At 39.5% G+C, this 23,569-nt stretch overlaps 1 protein-coding gene across 1 annotated transcript; it reads left to right on the top strand.

Moving 5' to 3' along the window:
- The first annotated feature begins 72 nt into the window (after positions 1-72).
- Positions 73-22,626, top strand: SEC24A (SEC24 homolog A, COPII coat complex component). Its single transcript, XM_054217163.1, has 23 exons — positions 73-252; positions 5,039-5,560; positions 7,636-7,803; positions 9,460-9,537; positions 9,861-10,027; positions 10,627-10,799; positions 11,825-11,927; positions 12,740-12,866; positions 13,122-13,231; positions 13,621-13,733; positions 14,258-14,376; positions 15,015-15,070; positions 15,388-15,594; positions 15,909-16,029; positions 16,615-16,773; positions 17,279-17,452; positions 17,868-17,978; positions 18,308-18,483; positions 19,975-20,112; positions 20,785-20,889; positions 21,025-21,117; positions 21,649-21,752; positions 22,163-22,626. Exons 1-23 carry the CDS (start codon positions 180-182, stop codon positions 22,275-22,277), a joined length of 3,312 nt encoding a protein of 1,103 aa, XP_054073138.1. The 5' UTR covers positions 73-179; the 3' UTR covers positions 22,278-22,626.
- Positions 22,627-23,569: the final 943 nt, after the last annotated feature.

Below are 23,569 nucleotides of genomic sequence, written 5' to 3'. Positions count from 1 at the left end.
GCCGCAGCGCGCCGCTGCCGGAAGTGCCACGTGTACGCCGTGCGCCTGCGCGCGCCGCCCGGTAGTTCCGGTGCGGGGCCGTCCCTCTCCTCCGCCTCCGTCTCCTCCTCCCCCTGAGCCGGGCCGGGCGCCGCCAGACGGGCGGCACCGCCGAGCCGAGCCCAGCCGAGCCCGCCGCCATGGCCCAGCCCGCCAGGCCCCCCACCGGCTACCCCAGCCACAACGGCGCTGGCCAGCAGCCCTATAGCAACGGTGAGCGCGGTGCCGGGGTTGGGGGGGGCGGTGGCGGCGGAGGCCCAGCCGGGGTGTGGGGGGGCGGTGGGGCAGGCCGCGGCCTGCGGGGAGGGGGTCTGAGGGGCGGGGGGAGTCGGGGCTACTCCCGGTGGGGGCCCGGCGGGGCGGGCGGCGGCCCCGTGGCCGGTGTGTCCGCCCGAGGGTGGCACCGCCCGGCGCTGTGAGCCTTTGGACGGAGCTGTACATGTGGCACCGCCGTTATCGACGAGGGGGGGCGAAGGGGGGGGACAGGGACGGGCTGCACCTACCGGAGGGGTTTTATCTTGTCATCCGCCTCAAACCGATACCGTCCTGTTCTGCGTGCTGCGACCTGGGAAAGTCCTGACGACTTTCTTCCCCTCAAAATATATATATATTTTTTTTTTTTTTATTTAAAATGAGATATTGAAGGGGAGACTGAACAACTTCCCCCAGGCTTTTAACCTAGGGAGAAAGAAACGCAAGGTGAGCCTTGTTTCCATCTCTGTTTTCTTTGCTTGCAAGTGTGGAAATCTGTGCTGTTGGAAGGATTTCCCGATTTCGGATATACAGACAGCATCCTCCGCACCCGGCTCCTTATTACACACTTCTGTGTTTCAGTAGTTGTGCTGCATCATAAACAATTCATTTATAACAAGATCTTTTGATTTTCCTGCTTTGTGCACGAGTAATTAAATGGTTTGGCTTGTCTTCCCCCTCCTCCTTCACAGCGCGCTTATTACTTTTCCTCAAAGTCATCTGCAAAATGACATTTTACAAACAACTGTATGTATGGAGGGTCAAGAAAGTGGGAAGCGTATGAATAGAGCCTGAAGAGAGAGATCCTCTTTTCTGGAGAGCGTGCGGGCTGAGCAGAGAGTGTTCGGAGAGAACGTTAGCTAATGGAGTAATCGAGTGGGATGCTTTACAGACCAGCATCGCTATGTGTTTGCTGATTTCCCTGCAGTGGGATTAAGCACATAATGGAAGTTCTGGGTAGGCAGGCAGAGGAGGAGGAATTTCAGGCCACCCGTCTGTCAGGTGTATGAAAAAATCAAGAACTGAAATTTAGAGTTACGCAAATACAAGGTAATAAAATGAAACAGTTGTTATGGTATGTTAGAGATAAGGTTTGGGTTGCTGGCCTTTTGAATAAATCAGATTGTTCAAGCGTGGACTGTTCTTAGCATTGTTTAAAATATATGTTGAGAAGGTGCTGTGATCCTTGACCTTTGCAGTAAAACCAAAGCTTTTTAAAACAGTCTAGAGGGTACTGAGAATACTTGTTGTGGTAATTATAGTGGTCTGTGAGGAAAGAAGGCTGTCAGCGGAATGATAAATTGTTATATAGCTGCAGCTCTTCCTCTCAACCTGTTGCTTGCTTTGCTGTTTGCAGGTGGCTCCTCAAGCTCATGTGTCTGTGAAGGCAGTACATTATCACAGCAGCACCGTGTACTGACCGGGAAATTGTTTAGCATGGAGCATCGAGTTGCTTAGCAACAACCTTCCTCTCCTTCATTTGTATGTTTTTTCCTTTAATAGGATCAGTATTCTGTATTCATTTAACTGTAGGTTACTAATTTGCTTTCCAGTTAATAGATCTGAAGTGCAAACAAGAAGGAGAAGCAGTTCTTTTAGAACTGTTCTGCTCTTCTCATGTGGTGTCTTCGCGTGGCGCTCTGAGGTCAGGAGATGCTTTAGAAGCTGGTGGGTTTGGAGACCTGTGGGTCAAAGCCAGCTGAAGTGGGTGCTGGTGGTGACCGATCCCATGGCGGTTCGGTTGGGATGCAGCTTTTCAGTGTGTTTATTATGCCTGCGTCTCCCTGGAGGTTGGAGAGATTGCGGCTGGTGAAAGTGACGTATGAAATAACTGGCTTGGAGTAGGTGATGCTGAAATTCTGTATGGCAGAAAATACAACTTGACTTCTACCGTCCTGTGTTAATATTTTGACCCTTCATTTTATAAAACCATCAGGCAGCCTTCACACATATTCTGGTGCCATTCCTGATCCCTTAGAAATGTTAAATGACCTTGTGTTCCTGCAGAGGTGTCTTTCGCTGTTTAGTAGGTGGTCTTTCTTGTGTTACTGACTCATTCTGCCCTGAGTGTTGGTAGTTTTGCTGCCGTGCAGCTCTGGCTCTTCAGCCTGTGCTGAATTCCTTGTTGGTTCCTGGCTTCACAGAACTGTGCAGGAAACCAGCAGCTGTGTTTGGGGAAAGCTGGAGAGCCTTTATACTCTCTGACCGGCCTCCGTAAAGAGGTCAGGTCAAGGTGGGTATGTGGCAGTGGCAAAACAGCAAGTCCTAAGAAGTCTTTGTGAACTGTGAAGCCCTTTGGGAAGGGTCTGCACCTTTCAGTGCTGTTGCTTTAGTTTTGTTGGCAGCTTTACGCGGGCTCGTCTTGAAAACACGAACTTCACGTAGGCTATCGAGACTTTTTGGTGTGCTTCTGACTTGAAAAACAAAAATTTTAAATTTTGAACATTGTTCTGTGTGCTGAATGCAACTTTTTTTTTTAAAGCAAAGCGCCATAGAAAATATCAAGTGGGTCAGTTTTCGGTTTCACATCGCTTCCAGTGCTTTATCCTCAAACTTATCCCTCAAGCAGGGAAAACTGTGTAAGAGAGCAATCCAAGTACTCTGATTCCTGCCTGTGTTACAGAGTCATGCTCAAAGGTTAATAATCAAGTTATGAAATTAGGTTGTATTTGTTCTATATTTTTTGTATGGCTTATGGTAATGTTGTTACATCAGTGCAAGTGCAGTCAGGAGGCCTGGCATCACCTAAGAATTCTTCATCATTCTTACAGTTAGCAAGTTTAATTTACAATGGCTTTTGTAAATCGATTGTTGAAAACCCATCTGATACACTGCGGGGTAATTTTCTAAGGTGAGTCATAATTGTTAGCATTTTTGTGTTTGCAAGCTTTTTGTTTAGACACCACTGATTTGGGAGAATTATTAATTACTAAGATTTATGAGCAGCATCGTAAGGACAGTAGGGTATAACTGGATTTCCTAACTGAATGATAAGTAGCGTATTGAGATTAATGGGTGGAGAATAATACGGTGTGTACTTTTTATGCAGAAATACCAGAGGCGGTGAGGGTGAGGTCACTGGCACTGTAGCACTGCCTTGGCTGTGGAGTTAGCATGGATCTGTACGATATTCAGTGAAGTGACGGCTGTCTGTGAACTGCAGCCTAAGGCTTTCTAGGGAATGAGGAGCTGAATGACCGGTGCAGCATTTGTCCTAACTAAGTATTTCAGTGTATTCTGTGTTTAGCTTAATTTATTGTCAGAAGTGACCAAGTTCAAAGTTGTTTTAACTTGGAAATGCGAACTTCCTCACCTTTTGAAATTTAACTAGCATGCTTCAATAGGAAACCCGCCGTCTTCGTTTTAATGTTAAATGAAATTCCGTGATTTCATTCTGGTGGCAGCTGTTTCCAGTACTTGTATGGTAAATATACATCCGCTCTCCAAGCTCACCTCTCTGGCATGTTTTTGAAAATTTAAATGTTGAATCCCGCCGACGTTTCTGGTCTGGAAAATTAAGCACTTTTGTTTATCTATGTTCAAAAAAATTGTCCAAATCTTAGCTAATTCTGAAAAATAGTACATGGTTGCAAAGAAAAACTCTCAGTCATGAAGAGGGTCTTTTCTGCTTTCAGATGTTTAACTGTGTTTGGGGAACGTCTCCGGTATTCAGACTGGGTGTTTAGGGGCATGGGGGGAGCCACAATGCGACTGGCTAAAATAAATGATAAAACATTGGAAAGTGTTTTAGTAATTATTACGGAGTCGTGTCTGGCTGTGGCAGGCATTATCTAGTGTATTCTGCTCAGAGGGATTTCACTTGAAAATTTATAGTCTCCCTTCAGAATGTCCATTTTGTGGCAATGATATGAACAACCTGCAGTAGTCGCTTTCTTGATGGAGCTCTTATCGTCCTGGAAATCTCACGGTATTCTGTCTCTTCGTGTTCCCACGTAAAGCAGAAATCTGATGATGCTCTTGCCAGCGTTGTTTACTGTTTGGAGAATTATTAACCTTTTTTCATTTGTTTTCCTTCAAATGAGTAAAACGTAGTTCAGCTATACCAACCAGCAAATCCATAAAAAGCACCATTAACCTGTCACGTTTTATTTCTCTGATTGGTGAATTATTATATGATAAAATTACCCTTATTCCGTCTTTGTGACCAGTTGGCTGCTCACATGAGCGGTATGTGTATGAATAGTTCTCTTACTAATATTAACTGCAGAAACTTTCATAGATTAACTCTGTCACTTGAGAAATAGCACGGTGACCTATGCTGAAACTGGCTGGTCTTGTCTTTGCCGTAAGGTGTCAGTCATCAAGTGAAACTGAGTTATTACGTAGTGGATGCTTCCGCTTTCAGTCTGCTCGCTTGTATTACTGCCAGCTGTGTGGGAGAGCGCTCCTCTTTGGTCGGCTTGCTTTTTGGGTGTTTCTGAAGATAGAAATAGTATCGTGTATGAATTTCAGGCCGGGAGGATGGATTGCGCTCAGGCACTGGAATGCTCAGTGGCTGTGAGGCTACTGTAAAACAAAACAAAGATCTAAGCGTTGATAGCAAAATACTACCAAATTCATGTCCCCTGCAGCAATACTTCTGTCATTTACACCTGATTGTTAAAAAAAAGTCTTGGAGACTAATAAAATCCTAAGGAAAAGAGATTCACGGGAATATCTCTTATTTTCAGAAGTGATACACAACACTGACTTTCTAAAAGGTTCATTGTTTTTTTTTTTATTCCAGGTCCTGTTCAAAATCAGCTGATGCATTCATCAGATGGCCAGGGATATAGCCCTTCAGTTCCAGGATCGTATTCGCATCAGGTGCCAGCGAAGGTTCCTCCTCATCAGTCTTCTGGACAGTATAACTATAGCGGCTCTCAGAATGTTTCTCAATTAAACAATTACCAAGGACCTGGGCAGACTCTCAACAGACCACCAGTGGCACCTTTCTCCGGGTCACCAGTACAGCAAACAGGTTCTGTTCCACAAGTACTGCTGCCTCCATTGCCAAACTCAGCTGCTATATCATCTGCTGGTAGCTTTCCCCCTGGAGCTAGCCCACCAGTGCTTTCAAACTGGCAGTACAGCCAGCCTCCCATGAGCCAGCCCGGTGGGGCTCAAACAAGTCATTTGGCTCAGAGGACGGGGACAGGGTCAGCTCAGCCACCGTCGTCATTATCAGGAAATACAAATCCTCCAGGAAATTATCAATATGCTGCTTCTCCGGGAGGGCCTCCACTTCAGAACAGCTATATGAAGCCAGGTAACCATAACTTTTTGATATTTTGCAATGCCTATTTCTCAGTGTCCTTTTCTTAAGAAAAGAATACGGAATGGACTCTGCAGCAGTATTTTCCTTGTGGAAGGAGGTTGTCAAAGCAGATACTTTGAGAAAATGCGCATCACAAGTCCTGGGGTGGTTTCTGTGGATTGGAAATGGGATTTCTGTGCGCAGGTCAGGCGTTTCACTTGGCTGGAGCAGGTAACCTCTGAATGGTGTCTTGTTTTGGGAAGCTGTGTGGGGATAATGCTGTCTCTGGGACCTTCACCGTAAGCGTTCTGTGCCATTGAAATAGAGGCCAGCTGAATGGAAAGTTTCCTTCCTCCAAACTTGTAATTTTCACTACATAATAGTAATTGCCAGTCTTCAGAAAGTACTCTGAAAGCGTGAGACTTCTGTTCCTGCTGCTTGTGTGCTGGTATATACAGTGGCGAAAAGCTTTTCTAATGCTAAATAGCTCTATTATGCAACTTGTGATTATTACGGAAACAAAGTTAATAACTCAAGTTTCTCTTTGCCAAACTGCTGTTTGTTGTTACAGACGCTTTTCTGAGCATGCAAATAGAAGTTACATACAGAAATATTTTAAATGTTAAAGCAAATATTTTTTCTTGTTAAATGCTTTTAGCCTCATTAGAGACTTTTCTTTATGCTAGTTATTTGTTATATGCCTGACTAATTTTGTTATGATGTTCAAAGTGTCTTAAGCTCACAGAATCTATGAAACACTTTCTGGCAGTTTATTGGAATAAACGATTAGTACTTTGGAGTTAGTGAGGAAAATGCTGAGAAATTTTGGAAAGCGGCACGTGAAATGAGAGCGAGTGTCTGGAATAAGAGAATTCTTATATCCATTCAGTGATGAATCCTCCTGAGCGACTTCCCTGGTAGTTTTTTGTGGAACAGTGATCACTTTTAAAATGAATTTAGCTCATTTGGTGATCACGCTCATTCTTAGAACAAAGGTCTGCCAGCTCCCTGCCTGCATGGCCAACTTTGGCCAGCCTCTCAGAGACAGAATCTCTTCCAAGTTCTGATAGTGGTGCCTGCATAGAGTGATTATTAATTAGCTTTGCAGTATCGAACACACAGTTAACTTCACTGGATGTGATTTTCTTTTCCCCCCCTTCCTTTTTTCTTTTCCTCCTCCCTTAAATGTGACCACACTGTGCAAGCTCATGAAGTTGCATATTTTGTGTGATGGGGAATCTGTCAGTATGCTTTCGTGTATGGCTTAAAGGCTTCTGTACAGCGTTGAGACCTGGTGATACTGGACAGTTTGGTCTTATCTTTTGAAAGGCTGACTTTTATATTAAAATACATTGGTGTCTTCCTGGAGTTAAAGGTCAGATATACTGGCCACTGGAATAATAGGGAACAAAGGGGTGGAAGTGCTCTTAGGATTTGGCATTATTCGAAGGGAAGAAAAGCAATTCGGTTTCTAAATGTCTTGGCATGAGAAAGTCCTAGAATTTTAAAATAGAAGCAATTAAAAACTTTCCTGTGACTTTTAACATGGAGGGTTAAACAATTCAGAATACAACACCTCATGTTCGCACAGCAAGTTTATTCAAACTGCACATTGCTGATGCTTTCCCAAGTGAAATCTTTTTGCCAACTAATTCTAGTAGCTGTAGAATCTGTACGTTGCTGTTTTGCATCGGATTATTGAAGTGGAAGATGAGCATCCTGTCAGAAGGAATCCATTTAGACTCTTACTAGTTCATTATTCTCTGTCTAATATGGGGCTGTACTGTATAAAGTTCAGATTTAGTAATTGAAGTTGGGATGTTTTCTGTATCTCTTGAAATTCTTACCAACAATAGGAACAAAAAGCTGAGAGATCATGGATAATACAGGAACCCAGTATGAGAACAGCATGAGAGAAACAACCTGAAGTTGTGATACCTTTTACACACGTTAAGATTTATGTATCTCATGCTGATTATCATTTGAATAAGAAGAATATTTAGAGTTCAATCTGTGTGCTTTTGTATAAAACTTCTGTAGCTTTTTAAGCTGGCTTAAATTCCTCCTAAAAATTAATCTCTTTTCAGGATCTGCACCTCCACCAGTGACTCAGCCTTTAACTCCACTCCACCCCCCTTCAAGGCCACCTTTAGGACCTCCGCCAGTTGGTGGTCCGCCTTTAATTAGGCCATCAACACTGGTAGCAGGACCACCTAATACGCAGTCTCCGCTAAATTCAGCTGCAAATCGAGAAGGTAAGAAATAATTTACTCTTTTTGTTGAATTTGAACATTACAACTTGCTCTAATATGCAACCTTTAAAGTCAAGTACACTGTTCTATTAGACACTCAAATAGTAAAATCAATACTAATACAGCATAATTTTATCTGAAAGGAGCAGGTGAGGACCTGGAAGGAAGTAAAATATTTCTTGTTGACAGTTGTTAATAAAATAAAACTAATTAACACTTCAAAATAGATTTCTAAGTGCTGTTTAACATGTCCATGTCTCCCATAGTTGCCATCTCTTTTTTTATATTAAGTTTCTAAAATGATACTGAAATTATGATTTCTCTGCATCCTTTACTACTGTGTAGGACATAATCTGTCTATACCTTCCTGTATTGCTTTATTCAGCAGGGAAAGCTAAGATGTGAACCCTGCAATTCTTTGCCTGTTTATGTAGCTGTACCTTATTCTTATCCTCCTTGTAAAATCATGGAAACGCATGCCTTGGATTTGTTCATTTTCTGAAGATTATTAGTAGAGGCTGTTAAGCGTCAGCTGTTGAAGACAGATATCTGACTTTCTCGGTCTCCTGTGGGCCCTGCACAAATGTACTACTGTTTTAAGAACTCATCAGGGCTCTGTATCAAACAGCCCTGCGGTTGTATTGCATTTAGTGCCCATGCTCGATGGGGCCATGTGGTAGCTGGCAGTTTTATTTTTCCATACATAGTTTGTTCTGTCAAAACTGTTGGTTCCTTGCATGTTCAGATTGACAGTTTCTTGTATGTGGTAGCTGTGTGAGTCCAAGAATAGTATATTCAAATTTAGCTTAGTTTTCAACATATGAAATGCATTAGAAACTGCTTTTGCTTAGAAAGTCTTTCCTTCGTAATGAAGAGAAACATTTCCAGGGCCCTGGAGAGAGAGAAATGTTTAGTCTGTGAAGTAGGTTGACTGTTGTGTACTAGCAAGATTCAGTGTACAACGTAAGTTCCTTTCATTGGGTCATCTTTGAAGGTATTAATGATAATAAAAAGTAAACTGAGTACCTACTTCTCTTTAGCAATACATAATTGGTTTTGTATATTTAGACATAGCTTACAAAAAGCTGTCCTTTGGGAGCACTCTCTCAATTTCAAGGTTTTTCTTATCTCAGCTGGAATTTGTATCTTGACTGGTATGTGACCATATCAGAACTGTTGGTGTTTGGTGAACAGTACTGGACTAAGTGTGTAGGTGAAGGGAATTTGATGTTTCTGTGAATTATCAGTGGAAAAAGTTCTTCAAGGAACTCGGTACCTAAATTCCAACGTACTAAATTCCAAGGAGAAACTGTCTCCTGACACTTTACTGCATATTAGCTTGGAAGTTACGGCAAATACCTAATCTAAAGTAATCTTAAAAGATCATTCAACCTGAAGTGTAGGGATTCTTGTTTTTCTTGAAAAAAGATCATGGGGTTTTATGAATGTCCTTTGTCGAGGTCACATAAGTAGGGAAATTGTGTATGAGAGAGGCCAAGATGTATATTTAATTCAGTTTCATCCTGGGACAGAAACAAAGTAGATCCAAACTACGCTAACCTTAATATTCATCCAGCAAGTAGGATTTCTTTGTAGTTAGCTCATTACAACTTCTTAGTAACTTGTGAAAATTTTTACTGGGACTGTCTTTCTTAATAGGTGATGCTCCATCTGCTGCCAGTGATGGGTCTGTGGTGCAAAACAGCTATGATGCAATAGAAGGTGGTGGCCTCATGGGTAAGGCTTTGGGAATAAAAATGTTTGCTATTACCTAACTTTTTTTAAGAGTCTGGGAAAGACAGAAGTTCAGGCATTTATGTATATTTGGTTCCACGTCTGTCTTGAAACTAAATATGAAGTTTGAAGCATTGACAATTAGCCTTTCTTCGCCTCCAAGTATGGTTAAGCAGTTAAGAGCACTTTGCAAAATAGAGAGCAGTTGTCAGTTGCTTACACTTAGAAACTAAACAACAACAAAAAGCCCTCCTGCTGTATTAATGCATTGAGCAAGCCACTGTTCTTCAGCAATTCATTTTAAGTATTTGTCTATCTGCCTCTAGCAACTCCACATCCTTCTCCTGCACCCCCGAATCTTAAGATGAATAGAAACGTTGGGTATTCTTACCCTGCCTTACCCCCAGGCTACCAAAATACTTCTCCACCCGGAGCACCAGGAATACAAGCATCTGCTTTGCAGTATCCAGATGGATCAAAGCATTTCCACCAGGTAAAGATTGTCTGGTTTTTTATCTCATTGCTACCCGTGGTGTGTGTGGGTAAAGAAAAGTGGCGATTGGTGTGTGTTGTGCATCTGTGGGGTGCTGCTTCTGTGGCTCACTGTTTGCTGCGCCATTTGTTCAAGGTGACAGACGTAGCCTGGAATTAATGCATTTGCCGACGCCTTGGTACCAGTTTGCAAAAGCTGTGTGCCAGCTCTTTCTGCAGTGTTCTCTCCTCAAATCTGTTCGGAATATTTCTCTTAAAACTTTCAGCTGCTTTTGGCATGTTTTTCTTCCCTTGGGTTGTTATTGTTAGCTGAAATACCTGAACTTTCAGAGCGAGCTGACCAACACTTTTGCCAGCTAAGCCTCTGTATTTCAAGAGCTTTGTAGCAAAAGTGTGCTAATTTTTACCTCTTATTATCTCGCCTGCCTAAGTCTAGTTTATGTAACAAGTAGTATTTCTAAATATATCATTTGTAATACAATGGCAGTTAATACACAAACAACAAAAAATATTGAAAGGGAAATATGTTTGTTTTTTAAATGAACTGTGGGTTTCATCCAAATAGTTGATGTTAATTTCAGAAATTTTCTTTGACTCTAGCCTCCCCTGGGCACTAATCACTTAACTGCACCTATGGCTGGCCTGAGTCTACAGCAAGAAGGATTAAGAACTGTGAATCTTCTTCAAGAAAGGAATATTCTTCCTACAACCCTCTTGAAGGCTCCTGTCCCAAACTTGCATGAAGAGATCCAGAAGCTCAACTGTAATCCTGAGTAAGACTAAAAATCTGCTATAATTCATAAAAATAAACAGAAGTATACATTGCTACTTGGAAACATAAATCTTCACAAAATATTGCCTTAATTTTGTGAGTAGGAAACATTGAAAACAGTCTTCACTGTGTTACGATAAAGGCGGTAAGTGGTTTAAACTTTGAAGTGAGGAAAATTCTCTGCGTAGAACGTATGAGGAAAAATATGTTGCTCGCAAGGCAGCTATAGATAGGTACAATACAAAAACTTTACAATATAGCTGGCAATGAGTATGACTGAGAAAAGATGTAAAATAGGAGTTAACTCACTTGAGTGAGGTATGCCAAAAAGATTGTGAATGCAGAAACATGAGTGACCTCTGTATTGAAGTAACCATTTAGAACAACGCAGTAAATGGAATGCCAAACAAGAGGCGGGCAGTTTGTTATTCTCTCTGAGGAGACCAAGCAAACTGTGCCTAGCCAGGTACTCCTGCTTTGCAAGTCTTTTATGATAGATAAAGGAAATAACAGCATCTTTGTGAAGCTGGTCATACAAACAAGCTGGACTGGATTTACAGAAGTACTGTGCACATTTGCACTTTGTGGAAGCCATTGAGTTCTGAAGTCCCTGAAATGACTTCGGGATTGTTTACAGTTATTTTTGTGTAGTTTTAAGACAGCTTTTTAAACTTTGCTGGTTCAGATTTGTATATAAGGCCACCTCAAAATAGTATTCCAAAATAACACTTGGTATACAAAGATCTGGTGCAACGTTGAACATTGTTAGGCTTAACTTTGACTTGAGTCACTAAAATGACCCTCAGTTCTGTGTAAAGAGCACGTGTATAAAATAACATAAGAACACAAAATATGTAACACGGGCCACGCTCAGACTAAAACAGAACGATCTGACAGAGTTGAAAAAGATCCTTTATCTGGAAACGGAAATTCACCATCACCAGCTCTAGAAAAATATAACGGATGCTGTATACTACTGAAATCGTTATTTTATTATCTGAAAATAACCCTTTGTCCTCCATGTAGGTTGTTCCGCTGTACCCTGACTAACATTCCTCAAACTCAGGCCTTATTGAATAAAGCCAAACTTCCTTTGGGGCTCCTGCTTCATCCTTTCAAAGACTTATCGGTATGACAAATATTCAAAACTTTAAATACTGAAATATCAACTATGCCTTTATTAGAGTCCAGAGCTGGACAATGAATTATAAAAGGAGGGCAAGTACGTTGGCTAATCTTGGCCCAGAAAAATTACCCTGATACCTTATGCTGTTCCATACAGATAATTTTTCTGAAATTTTTCTCCCTGCCATTTTTAAAGTTTCAAGCCTCACTTCTTAATAAAAAAAAAAAACCCAATCCCCAAACCTCAAAAAACCAGAAGCTTAGAGGCAGCACAGCACTTGGAGTGTGACAGAAGGCAACACATTTAAATTCCAGTATTGCTTAGATAGTTTTATCTTGTCACATATCAGTTGTAGTTATTGATTTCCTATACCAAACCTAGTACTAATTCTTAACTTAATTAAGAGTTAACAAAGTTAAAGGGGTTTGGATGTCCTCAGCTAGCCAGGAGACTTTTTTAATTTATCGGTGTCTCTTTAAAATATTGTGATTTTTCACAATTTAAGTAACTTTTTCAAAGATGCAGGTTTCTTCCTGATTTTTAATCTGTATTGGGTGTAGGACTTGGTCTTAAACCATCAGTGTAAAATTCAAGACTTTAGAGGCTTGAAAAGGGAACCTACGCAGTCAAATAGGTTAGAGTCAGTCATCTTATTAAGGAATTACAGGGGTGCTGTGAGAAGGGAGAAATGCTTCTTCCTTCACCGAGTGTGCTTTGACTAGCTAACCGGGAAGCACAGTGTAGATAATGTTGTTGTTGTAGTTGAATAGCTGTAGTGTGGTGATGCTTTAAAACAGGAAGCTTTTCTTTTCCAGCAATTGCCAGTGGTCACTTCAAGTACTATTGTGAGATGCCGTTCCTGCCGGACATACATTAACCCTTTTGTCAGCTTTCTAGACCAAAGGAGATGGAAATGCAATTTGTGCTATAGAGTGAATGATGGTAGGTTTTAAATGTGCTTATTGCTTTAAACTGTTAAGATTTATCTTTCTCCCCTTCACCTTGGAGACGGTAATATTGGCCATATCAGTACTAGGGATCGTGGTCAGTCATGCTGGGGCTGTGAGACATGTCCTACCTAGTGTAGTTCTCCAAGAAGTGCTGCCAAACAGGCACAAAAGAGTTGATGCATTTGTTTTAAAATGCACCACAGCTAATACTAGTGTGAAATAATAATATATAAACTTATCTGCATAGTTCCTGAAGAATTCATGTATAATCCTGTGACAAGAGTTTATGGAGAACCTCATAAAAGACCTGAAGTCCAGAATGCTACTATCGAGTTTATGGCTCCATCTGAGTACATGGTAAGGCTTTATTTACTCTCACTCTCTCCCTTTGTTTCATTTCCAGAGGGAAGTCAGAAAAAGCCTTGTTGTAGAGGATGCTTTCCAGCATAGTAGAACAGTTGCTGCCTCAAGGAGTGTATCTGAGAACTCTTGGGAAGAACTTCAGATAGTTCTCCATTTCTAAACATTTATGATGTCAAAGTTCTTCTGTATTTAGCACATATAGGTGTTTGTAGGTCTTCTGGAAGAAAACTATAATTCTAGAATTGCCCAGTATGAGACAAATGCATTTAGAAGTTTTAGCTATCATCAGTGTACTGTTTTAATAAAGTTTAAGCTTTCAGTGGAATGAAGAAACCAACTCTAATGTCATTTTGATAATTAAAGGTAATCTTTTCTTTGCTCAGCTACGTCCACCTCAACCACCTGTGTACCTCTTTGTGTTTGATGTCTCTCATAACGCAATAGAGACAGGATACTTGAATACAGTCTGCCAGACCCTGTTAGACAATCTTGACTTGTAAGTACCTTTTTCTTAGAATCCTGAGGCCTGTTTCTCAGTTTGGCTCTTTCCTGTCTGGTTCACCAATCCCCAAAAAGAATAAACATGATGTTTATGATGTCTTTTCAACCGTATTTTTTAAAAGCTGAAATTTAGATAGGTATTTGCTGAAAGGCATGCATACATCTAATAAACTTTTCATAAAATACATGCTGTTTGAACTTATGTAAATGCTACTGGTACTTTGCAGCATGTTTCTTCCTTTTCTTTCATTTCTTATTACCCTCTTAAAAAATTTCTTGAGTGACTGCTATGTGACTCTACTGTGAGCTCTTTTTTTGTTGGTTTTTTTTTTGTTGTTGTTGTTTTTTTTGTTTGTTTTTGTTTTTTCTCCAAAATGACTTAGTCAAGCTGTTGCAGTTTTGCTGTTAAGCCAACTACTTGGTAACAACCCTGGACAGGTGCAGTGGCTGCTTAAAAAAAAAAAAAAGCCTGCAGAAATAAAATTTCATCTTGCTGAACACCATATGTCTCATTTTTAGGCTTCCTGGGAACACTAGAACAAAAATAGGCTTCATAACATTTGACAGCACAATCCATTTCTACAGTCTTCAGGAAGGTCTCTCTCAGCCTCAGATGCTTATAGTTTCAGATATTGAAGGTATGCAAAAATAAATTCACTGTTTAGTATCTACTAATGGTTGCAGGGTTTGACAGCCTTTTGAAAAAATATATCCAGTGGGAGTTTCTAGATCAGATCATTAATTTCTCTAGTAATGGCTTTTGAAGTAGCACATGTCTGTGCTCGTTTATGAAGCCTGTGATGTCTGAGCAATGCTGTGGCTGTTCATGACTTAAAACATGAAAACAACCTTCTTAATTTCTAGTTTAATTTTTACAATTATCTAGATTTCTCCTATGATCCCAAATACTGATGCTTGGTAAATTGCTGTAGATTCTCTGGCGACTGATGCTTAGTGCTTGTTCTTCTGCCTTCAGTTTCAAGTCACCTTTCACTCTGTGTTATAAAGGGCAAGGCAGAATGAACACTAGAAAATCTTCACTATGTGTTTTTACTTAGTCTTGATTATCCTTCAACCCTGATTGCTATTCTAACATGGCATTCTAGCCACAGGTATGCTAATCAGAAAAAAGTAATCCGCATAATGTGTTTAAATGGGTTTACATACTGATACTGTATTCTTTCTTTCAATAGTTACAATGGTTGGCAAATACAACTGGGGGGGAGCTTGATGTGTTTTTAAAAAATAACTTAAACACTTCTTTTTTTTCTTCCAGATGTATTTATACCAATGCCAGAAAACTTATTAGTAAACTTAAATGAGAATAAAGAGGTAAGAACTATCTTAAATAACTAGTAACACTAATACGGTTTGAGATAGGCTTGATAATTTGTGGATTAGTTAATGCTCTTTAACACCTACAGTTTAAATGCCAAGTTTGAAGTGGAAGAAAGAGGTCTTTAAATTTATCAATGTGACTGTAAACATTTGCCAACCTGAAACAAGGCAATACTTGACTTTTGTTAGGGCTTTTGCTTTACTACCTTAATATTAGAAATGTTAATAGGTGTGTAATATGTACGTTCAGCAATCAGCTCTATAAAGAAGAAAACTCCTGAGTCTTAATATTTTTGTTTTCTCAATTGTAGCTAATCCAGGATCTGTTGAGGACCTTGCCACAGATGTTTACCAAGTCCCTGGAAACTCAGAGTGCTCTGGGGCCTGCATTACAGGCTGCCTTTAAACTGATGTCCCCCACTGGAGGTAGAATCTCTGTCTTCCAGACACAGCTTCCATCTGTGGGAATGGGAGCGCTAAAGTCACGAGAAGAGCCAAACCAAAGAGCCACCGCAAAGGTTAGAAAAGCAAAAAGGCTGAGAGAACTGACTACCCTGTTCTGTACACGTAGGTGGTTCTGGAATTGTCTGTTCTGGGTTAATTTCATGGCTCCTTTGTTGAGCTAACCTTCCTTTGTTAAAGTAGTAGAAAGAACAAAAAAATCCTCCAACCAAGAACTATAAACACAGTTTTTTGGGTTTTTTTGGATATCACTGTAATCAGGGATCGAGAATCAATTAAATCAATTATTATTGTCCCTGAAAACACGCAATAAATGTGCTAATCTGTTTGAATCTCCTTTTTATTTTGTAATACTCCTTTGTATTAACAGGACATACATTTGACACCGTCGACTGATTTTTACAAGAAGTTAGCCTTGGACTGCTCAGGGCAACAAGTTGCAGTGGATTTATTTCTTCTTAGCGGACAATATTCTGACTTGGCTTCTCTAGGTAAGTCATATTAAACTGTTTTGGGGCGTGTAACTCTTGTACTTTTGGCAAATACGTAGAATCTATATTAACATTTAATATAGGAACCTGATTTGAATAAATCTAGTGTGCCAAGATGCAAATTCATCCTTGATGAGCAGTGACAGTGGACAGAATGTAATCTTTCCGTCTTCCCTAATTTAACCTAGCTGTTCTCATATTCTCCCTTGGTGAGTCAGGATTCTTGTGATCCTGGTATAAGTGGCTGAAATACTTTCCTTCTTGTATGCCTTTTAACCGTCAGTGTAAAGATCTTTAGAGTACGCATCATTAGGATTTTGATTATTTTTCTGCATTTAAACAAACTTTCAAGTGACAAAATACCTGTAATTTCAGGCCAATGAACACCTGAAACTACACACATACTTGAACGTATAGTTTGTGTTACACCTATGTCTCTGTATGCAGGTCTATAACTGTGTAACAGAGTTATTTGCAGGTGTGAACAGTTTGATAATGAAAGGGAACCTTGCATTCAGCTGGTATATTTAAAGACCACAGCTGCAGTTGTCTGCACTTTGCCAGTGTATGCTGCTTCTGTTTCAGGTTGTATATCAAGGTATTCCGCAGGTAGTGTCTATTACTACCAGTCTTACCATCATAAACACAACCCTGTCCAGGTGGAGAAATTGCAAAAGGAACTCAAACGATATTTAACTAGAAAGATTGGGTTTGAGGCTGTCATGAGGATAAGATGCACCAAAGGTTTGACTGCAGTTTTTTGGATTTTGGGGGAGGGTGGAGGGGAGGCGGGCGTTTGCTGTTATTTGGGAATGTTTGGCGTTTTGGCTCTTATGTAAGCTTAAATGGTTAAAAGACAAAGATTAAAAAAGTAAAATTCAGTACCAAGAATAAGACCATTTATTGAAGACTATATTTGCAGTATCTTTACTGGCATCCAAGTTCATTTTTGCAATGGTTAAAACTGGAAATTTTGTTGGACTGCTATTTCAACAAGGGACTGTTTTTATAGAGACTTACTACTATTCTGCATTGATTTGACTTCCAAATTCCTGCTTTCTGCTAGGCTTTGTGGTGAATTAGTCGTCTGTTTGGGATATATCCCTTTGCTGAAGATACTTTATTTAATTGAGAAGGATCTTAACATTCTGATACAGAGCCATCTCACAGTGGTGGCAGGTGTGTAAATGGCGTTTGTACTTCATGACTATAAAACCAAAATTGATTGCATACAATGCTTATCTTGTAGGTCTTTCCATTCACACTTTCCATGGGAACTTCTTCGTACGATCTACAGACTTGTTGTCATTACCCAATGTAAACCCAGATGCGGGATACGCTGTGCAAATGTCAGTAGAAGAGAGTCTTACTGATATGCAAGTCGTTTCCTTTCAGTCAGCTCTCCTCTACACATCCAGCAAAGGTAAGAGATACAGGTAGTGTTGGCTGCATTAACAGGAGAGTATTCACATGAGTCTTTTTTGTGTCTGTTTAGCAGCTGCAATTCAGTTGCAGTAACTTACTTACACAAGCTATTTAATCTAGTATCAAGATCTCAGCTGCAATGCGTTACTGCATGTTATTGATGTTATTGCTTCTTCCAGACCAAGAAGTTTCTTGGGAAACTTTGTTCTGGTCTGAAAAGAGGTAGACTTATCCCATAAACTGAGAACTAACTGTTTTTAAAGGCTACTAAAAATGGCCTGATTCACCACTTGTATGATAAATTAGATTAAATCTTAATATTTTTTTTTGCTATTGAGTAAACAGTGGCATTTGTTTTATTGTTTCATAAAACAAAAGTTATGTTTGGAGACTACAGTTTTCTTTTCTTACAGGTGAAAGACGAATTCGTGTCCACACTATGTGCTTACCTGTTGTAACAACACTGAACGATGTCTACCTAGGGGCAGATGTCCAAGCCATCACTGGGCTGTTAGCCAATATGGGTAAGCACGATAAGAGCTTGTTTGGATACATATGGATGATATCCCTAAAGCTCTGAGCAGTAATCCTCTGGGAAGTAACATCAGAAGAAAAGATTCTCTCTTTCTAAGTTACAAACCTAAGAGTTGTTGTCTGTAGTCACCTGGACTTAGTCCTAGTCTGGTGCATCATCATGGGCCCCTGGCTTTTTTCTGAATCACTTGTCTTGACTTCCTCTATAGTGTAGTAAAAGCTTACGATGCATGGAAGAAATGAGGAAATTAACATACGTGACTGTATTCTTACCAAGGGAGGAAAAGCCTCTTATTTGAGCTTTGTACTCTATTTTTAGCTGTGGACCGTTCAGTTTCTGCTACCTTGAGTGATGCTCGGGATGCCTTGGTCAATGCAGTGATAGATTCTTTATCTGCTTACCGTTCATCAGTCCTAAGCATTCAACAACCTGGTCTCATGGCCCCCTACTCACTACGGCTCTTTCCACTTTACGTACTGGCACTCTTAAAACAGGTAAGAGTTAAAAGGAAATGAATGCAAGAGGATGATTTTCTGTTTGGCATGTCAACCTGAAGTAAAAGGACGTTTCTTTGATGTACAAATAGCGTCTATCTTCTCTTTCAGTATTTTTGTAGGACTCAAAATTGAGAAGTTGCTTGATTTAGATTGTTTAATAAAACCAGCCTTCCTGCAATGTGCTATTAGAACACTGAGATATTTTAGATTTGAGAACAGTCCTTCTTGCACAGATAAAGTTCGCTTAAGATAATTCCATTTCTTTGCACCCCAGAATTTGATGACTTGAAAGGTCAATGTAGAACAAAGCCTATTTAAACATTTCTCAGGCCTGGGCAGATAACATATGATTTTACAGGTGGTGAATGTATGTTTTTTATCTTGGAGTCTGCTATGTTATGAAAAATTGAGGCATTTGGAGAATTTTATGAGGAAAAAGTATCAGGGTAATAATGGACAGGCCTTCTGCTCCTGCCTGCTGAGAAGTGCAATAGGGAATAGGGAAGATGTTTACAGGGAATCACTAAAGAGAATGATCTAGTTGGGAAGTGGGAGTTTAGAAGTGAGTACAAAACCAAAAGTATAACTGGTATAAGCAAGGGAATAGGATAATCCTAAGGACCCTGACTAGTCTGGAGAATGTGGCAGGGTACCAGTAGGTGCTTTTTCAAGAATCCAATTTTTGTGCATTTCTGGAACTGTAGATCCACACAGCAGTTCAGTGTGGATTAAGAGCGCTAGCTGGCTGCCAAAGAGGTAGTTGGCTGGCTGTTCTTGCAAAAGGTTTAACACATTTCACAATATGCTCTATGTAAGTATTTTTTGATTGGATTTCCCTGAACTTATACTAGAAGTCATTTTAAGTGTTGCACAAGCTGCCTTTCTGTTCTAGAGGGAATTTTCTGATTCATACCTCTTGATAAGGAATTAACCAGCATGTTGCTACTAGTATGTTTACATTGACATTTGAGCTTTTTCATGTAGAAGACTTGTATAACTGTTTGACACAGTCAAGTGGGAAGAGCGAGCCCTTGTTTCAGTTATAGCTAGGTTTTTTGTCCCAACAAGCCAGGACTATATTGACAGAATTGCCTAAGATTCTGTACAGTAATGCCAATTGTAAACTGCTGCAATGTTTACTCTTTTAAATTCCATCAAGTAGCATTTTTGAGGTGTATGTTAGAAGAGCTGTATTTCAAGATGCTTTCATCTCAGCTGTAGTGCTCACTAGAAAGGATTGATGGCACAAGGTCATGGTAAGTTAATACAGAAATGGGAATACGGAGAATTGTATGATTTGTATGTGAAACACTGAAGAGAACTATGGAGAAGTAAAATAGCGGTGGTGAAGTACCATATTTTGAGAAAATACTTCTGGCTCAACTCTAAGACTTTTAAGTAAGTTAGAAATAAACAGTAGATGATGCGCTAAATTCAGATTATCTCACTTTGCTTTCACGGTCAAATTAAATGCCCGATTGTTTGCAGAAAGCATTTCAAACTGGGACGACTGCACGTTTAGATGAACGTATTTTTACCATGTGTCAAGTGAAAAACCAGCCCCTCGTTTACCTCATGCTTATGACACATCCCAGTCTGTACAGAGTTGATAATCTCACAGATGAGGTGAGTATTTGCATTGCTACATGGTCTGTTTGTCTGGTTCCAAAGATTTGTACGATGTGAAAATAAACTCGTGTTAAAAATCTCACAAGTTTTCCACATTAAAGCTGCATAGCTGAGATTTACTGATTGCTATTTATGGCATTTATGGGTTTGTTATTTGGGATTGGATTGACGAATTCTGGAGAGAAGCTGTGCTGTGGCTATGGATGGATGGGGAAGATTTTTTTCTAACTTATTACACTTTTTGCTTTGTGTGTTGCACTATAAATCACATGTACATAAAGACAGTATAACATATGCTTTACCTTTTTGTCCCTCTGTAGCTTCCTTTATTTTAAAATGTCAAAGTAGTTCTGTGAACAGTGAGAGAATGTTTATGTAAGAGCCTGAATAATTTTAGAAATCACATCTTTTGTACAGAACAAATCTGATATTCCAGTTATAGAACTAATTAACTAAGATTAAGTTGACGAAGTACACGTCTCTAAATAAAACATTGAGATCTGTTAGTAAATTATGCTCTTGAAGTATGACTTGAACTAAACTGAGAAAAAGGGTCCAGCTTCGATATTTAGCGTGATATGTCCTATTCTTATTTAACCTTTTGTTCCTGTGCCTGTTTCAATGCATCAAGATGTGAACCACTGTTTTTCTTTTTGGTTTTTCCTTTAGGGGGCTCTTAACATAAATGATAGAACTATACCTCAGCCACCCATTCTCCAGCTCTCAGTGGAGAAGTTGAGCAGGGATGGTGCTTACCTAATGGATGCTGGCTCTGTAAGTTGCATGGTGGTAGTGTATTTAAAAAGTATCCAAATTTACTTGACACATTCTTTCTGAGAGCTCTAAATATGTAGGTGACTGGTGTGGGTTTGCGTTGGATTAATGTTGTTATTGCTGGGTATCTTTCAGGTGATGTTTCTGTGGATTGGGAAGAACTGCGGGCAGGGCTTTATCAGCCAAGTCCTTGGAGTTCCAAATTACGGCTCAATACCGCAGAATATGGTACGTGATTGCTTGCTTTGCTGTACACCAGTTGTACAGTGCTGCCAGAATATTACTTTCATGAGAACTAAAATACCACTATTCAAATAATAGCCCTCTAGTTATTATTCACTATAAATCTGGATTCAGGAAAATAAATAATTTAGTTTCTCCAGGCTAAAACTTTATAGATCTTCCCATGAAGGCAATGTAAGAAGAGGCTGGCAATGATTAAGTTTCTCAGAACTGTTGGAGCAGACCGAGAATAATTGTCAACAGTAAGGACAGTGGGAAATCCTTCCGTTACTGCAACAAAACAGGTTATCGATGACAGCTCAGTCATCGCCCTTCTGATAGCCAATACCAGTTTAGTGCACTTGACAGTTTTAGCCCTTTCAAAGGAGACTAAACTAAAACTGTACATCATGAAACGTACCTGTCTGCGTTTCCTTTATACCAAATCAGGATAGAGTTGGGCTATTTTAAGTGTTCCTTTTACTGTTTTTTCTGAAAATTATCATGTATGTATTAATGATATCCTTTGCTTCTTAGACGCATCTCCCAGAACTTGAAACTGCAGAATCCATCAGAACAATATCTTTCATTTCTTGGCTGAGAGAACAGAGACCTTTCTTTCCTATACTATATATAGTAAAGTAAGTGGTTTTTAACAGTCCTTGTGCTTCTTTAGGGACCTCTTAACAGTACATATTTGGGTATCATATACTGAACTTTCATAATGGAAGTTTTAACAATGGTACCTGCTGTGCCTAAGATTTGACAACGGATATGACTTTTTATGAGTTGTCTCTAATTATAATTTCCACAGGCTAAAAAATATTAAATGTCACAGAACAATCTTTAGTTAATGTCAGATTAAGTGAAGTAAATGCTGGTAAGTGCACTTTTTAGGATTAATCACAAGGGCTATTTGAGATCCTTTTTTCATATGTCCTTAAGCTCTTGAAGTATCTTACCACTTGACCTGTAACTTTATTAATTCATTGCACTGTAGATCTTAGCAAATGTTTGTTTCACTCAAACATTTATATTTTCATTTTTAAAGGGATGACAGTCCATTGAAATCAAGTTTTCTGCAAAATATGATTGAAGACAGAACAGAATCAGCCTTATCATACTATGAATTCCTCCTTCATATACAGCAGCAAGTGAATAAATGAAACACTAGCCTTTGGCTCACTTCTTTAAGGAAAGACTTTGCAGTAAAGAACGATTGTGCTTGTAATATCATCATTAAATCTGTGGCCTGAGGCAGTTGATGAGAAGTTCTCACTGTGATTTCAACGAACTAAAGCAAATAAAGGACCACATCTGAGAATCAAATGTGCAACTACATAATATTGTACCTTAAAAAAAAATCAAACTGTTGGAACTGGTTGAGCACCTTTAATTTGCTGCAAATCATGTTTTTACTGTAAGTAGTTGCAGCATGAAGTACATTTACAAAGGCAATACTGAAAAGGTGAAATACATTTTGTAAAATAAAGAGTTCTTTGTTGTTCAAAATGTGTATTTCTGTAACTCTCTGCATTTTTTTTTTTTTTTTTTGCTGCTAGATATAAAACCTCACAATACTGATCATGATTTGCAGGGAAATTCTTTCTTAAGTGCATCCAGTGATTACAGGCAGAGCATCTCAATGTTCAACTTAATACTTAAAGTAGCAATGAAACAACTGTTCATTGTGAAACGAACAAATACTTATGAAGCATAGAATCCAGTGCTGGGGTTGGATTATGGCTAATAGGACTAAAGGTAAGCTTAACCTGGACAAGATGGCTGAATTTGTTAAAGCTTTTAATAAGTCAGTATTCTAATTAAAAAATAGTCGGGAGGAGCGGGCCCTATATGAGATATGTTTTTAGAAGTCAGTGGCTGAGTCAGCAGCAAAAGCAGACTTAGGTAGATGGCAAGCTTTGGTTTTCTTCCTAATTTCAGTTTGTGAATGGTGTGGGAGGGGAAGGGCAAGGAAGGTTATCTTACATTTTTTGGTTTACGTTTAGTAGGCTTTTAGCTCTTGTTTACATTAACTGAAAGTTAGGCCCCTAAAATCTAGTGTGTTTCTGAAGTGAGTTTGTAGGAGAGCACTTCATACCTAATGTTTTCAGACAACATTGAATATTCTGATGTTAAAATTGGAAAAGAACTTATTTTTCCAAAGACAAAAATATTATCGTGTGTTTTAAGATTTGTTTATGGTTTGAGACACGCTTGAAGTTTTCGAGAAATTCTATTTTACTGCAGCTGTGTAATGAGCCTAGGTACAAAAGCCAGTGTGCACCAAATAAAAGCTTTAAATATACTCTCAGATCCCTGCCAGAGCTACAGATGAAAGCTGACATTGGACTTGAAGTGAAAATTTATATACAAAAATATTTAAGTCATTTTATAAAAGTGTATTGATAATTGTTGCATTTTGGAGATTAAGCTATCATTGATAGCTACCACTGTA

This window comes from Rissa tridactyla, chromosome 11 (genome assembly GCF_028500815.1).
Source record: "Rissa tridactyla isolate bRisTri1 chromosome 11, bRisTri1.patW.cur.20221130, whole genome shotgun sequence".
Classification (NCBI taxonomy): domain Eukaryota; kingdom Metazoa; phylum Chordata; class Aves; order Charadriiformes; family Laridae; genus Rissa; species Rissa tridactyla.
The sequence above is the reverse complement of the archived record's forward strand: the minus strand, read 5'-3'. Positions and strand labels throughout refer to the sequence as shown.

Coding starts and splice junctions, on each gene's coding strand:
- SEC24A (XM_054217163.1), top strand. CDS start 180: ATGGCCCAGCCCGCCAGGCCCCCCACCGGCTACCCCAGCCACAACGGC. Junction 14,377..15,014: donor TATAGTTTCAGATATTGAAG/GTATGCAAAAAT, acceptor TTTTTCTTCCAG/ATGTATTTATACCAATGCCA. Junction 21,753..22,162: donor CCTATACTATATATAGTAAA/GTAAGTGGTTTT, acceptor TCATTTTTAAAG/GGATGACAGTCCATTGAAAT.